Source organism: Phaethon lepturus, unplaced genomic scaffold (assembly GCF_000687285.1).
Source record: "Phaethon lepturus isolate BGI_N335 unplaced genomic scaffold, ASM68728v1 scaffold49934, whole genome shotgun sequence".
In the NCBI taxonomy this organism is placed as follows: Eukaryota; Metazoa; Chordata; class Aves; order Phaethontiformes; family Phaethontidae; genus Phaethon; species Phaethon lepturus.
This window is the reverse complement of record NW_010533483.1, coordinates 1-1,970: the sequence shown is the minus strand read 5'-3', so window position 1 is coordinate 1,970 and position 1,970 is coordinate 1. Positions and strand designations below refer to the sequence as shown.

General features: G+C 45.7%; 1 protein-coding gene across 1 annotated transcript; it reads right to left on the bottom strand.

Moving 5' to 3' along the window:
* Positions 1 to 1,348: 1,348 nt before the first annotated feature.
* LOC104619346 (protein lin-28 homolog B) lies at positions 1,349 to 1,718 on the bottom strand (the record flags this gene model as incomplete). Its single annotated transcript, XM_010285188.1, has 1 exon — positions 1,349 to 1,718. A coding segment is annotated over one exon (370 nt), but the record flags the coding sequence as incomplete, so codon positions are not given.
* Positions 1,719 to 1,970: the final 252 nt, after the last annotated feature.

Below are 1,970 nucleotides of genomic sequence, written 5' to 3'. Positions count from 1 at the left end.
CCAGGGAGTCTCACTCTGAGGCAACCAATCTTTCTCCTCTTTAACGCATAAGTGTGTGGTCCCAGCACACTCTGGACCAAGGCTGGTCAGCAATAGCCTCCAACTCAACAAGAAGCAGATGATGCCTAGGGCTTCTGGCAAATTGCAGGTCCCTCCCCTCAGGCTTGTCTGCAGCAGACACCCATCCTTCCTGACTGTACACATGCTGTATCATCAGCCAGGGAGGCTGGCTGAGCAACCCCCAAGTACCCATCTACCTTTATTCTTAATGATACTATTTACCCCAGGATCTCATTAGCTTTGCATTTAATTTTCTTTAAAACCAAAACAGAAAACAATGAAAATCTCTAGGGAGTTCTCTCCATGGCATTTCAACAGAAAAGAAGGCGGAAGTCCCTTCAAATTGAGGGGCACTACTCGGGTCCAAGAGAAGTTGCTGCTGCTGCTGCTACTACTACTGCCACTACTACTGCCACCAAGGTCCCCTAAACGTTCACAGAATACAAAGGGTTAAACAGGATGGTATCCTGAATACCACTCAAAAGGGTCTGTTCAGTAACAACTTATACATTCTCCCCTACACAACACTCACCTAAATTACAGTTACAACCATATTAATTTAACAAAACATTTTGAGAAACCAGCACAGGAACTACACATTCATTGTCTTTTCTGGAGCTTTAAACTCCTCACCAACAAAGGATGGTGGCAATGAGAGCTGTGTTGAGTCATGACACTGCCCTGCATGGGCACGGGGAGGGGAAGGGGTTTGGTACTTTGTGGAGATGAGAAAGAAAAGATCTCAAATTGATGGCATGGGGGATGTCTTAGTATCTTTAGTACCATATGGCAGCTTTAAAATATGAAAGTATCCTTTGGTTCACATGAGAAGTAACAGTCTTGATCTCAGTTCTGTGTGTGGTTTTTCAGATTTGGTTTGTTTTTGAGTGAGATTTCTTGGGTTTTCTTGTTTGTTTTTTTGAACATGTTTGGAAACATGGAATGAGTTCAGGAACACTTGTGGATACTGTGCCTATTGCTTCACAGTAATGTCTTGTGGGAGCTGGAGAACGGTCTGATGGAAAATATATATATTTATAGATATGCACACATACACACACGCGCGTGCACACTCATACACACACATACAGAAGGTAAAACGTAATGCACCCTGCTCAAATGTATTTTGCTTGGAGTGATTTGTCTATCAAAGAAAAAAAAAATTCACAGTTCCTCAACAGTAGTTAAAATTCCAGGTCAGCTACTGATAATGAAATTATTTCCCCTGTACTTGCATGAGGTAGACATCCCAAGAGGATAAAGAAAATGGAAAGTTATGACAAATGCTTTAAGTTTTTTTCCTTTTCTGAACAGAAGGCCCCTTTCTGCTCGGTTCTTCGGGCGACACAGACAACTTACTCGACGAAGCTTCCTGTGGTGACCTGCCCGAGCGCTCCGAGATCTCCGACCTGCCCTCCTGAGAGTATGATGGAGACGAGTAGCCGTGCGCTCCTCCCCCTTCTCTCGGGAAAGCAGAAGTGGAAGGCTGCAGTTCAGCTTCGTGTCTTCCCTGAGAACTAGTGGGCGGCTGCGAGACAGTTTTATGGGGGCAGTTAGCCACCATGTGCATGATGCTCTGACAGTAATGGCACTTCTTTGGCTGCGGAGGTAGACTACATTCTTTAGCGTGGTGGTCGAGGCCACCACAGTTGTAGCATCTAAAAACAGAGAGACAGCTAGTTATAAAACGCAGTGTCAAACTGTAAGATTTTCTATGTCGGGTAAGCTCAGCGTGAGCGTGCACAAGGTCTGCTGGTGAAACCGCAGGGGCTTCTGCACCGATACCCCACTGCCGCAGGCTGCGGTACTGTAAGTTTTGCTTTTCAAGTCACTTGGAAGGTGCCCCTTTGTCGCACCGGAGCCAAAAAACACCTTCTGCTCGTGACCGGGAACCTTTTACCGGGGTTCCC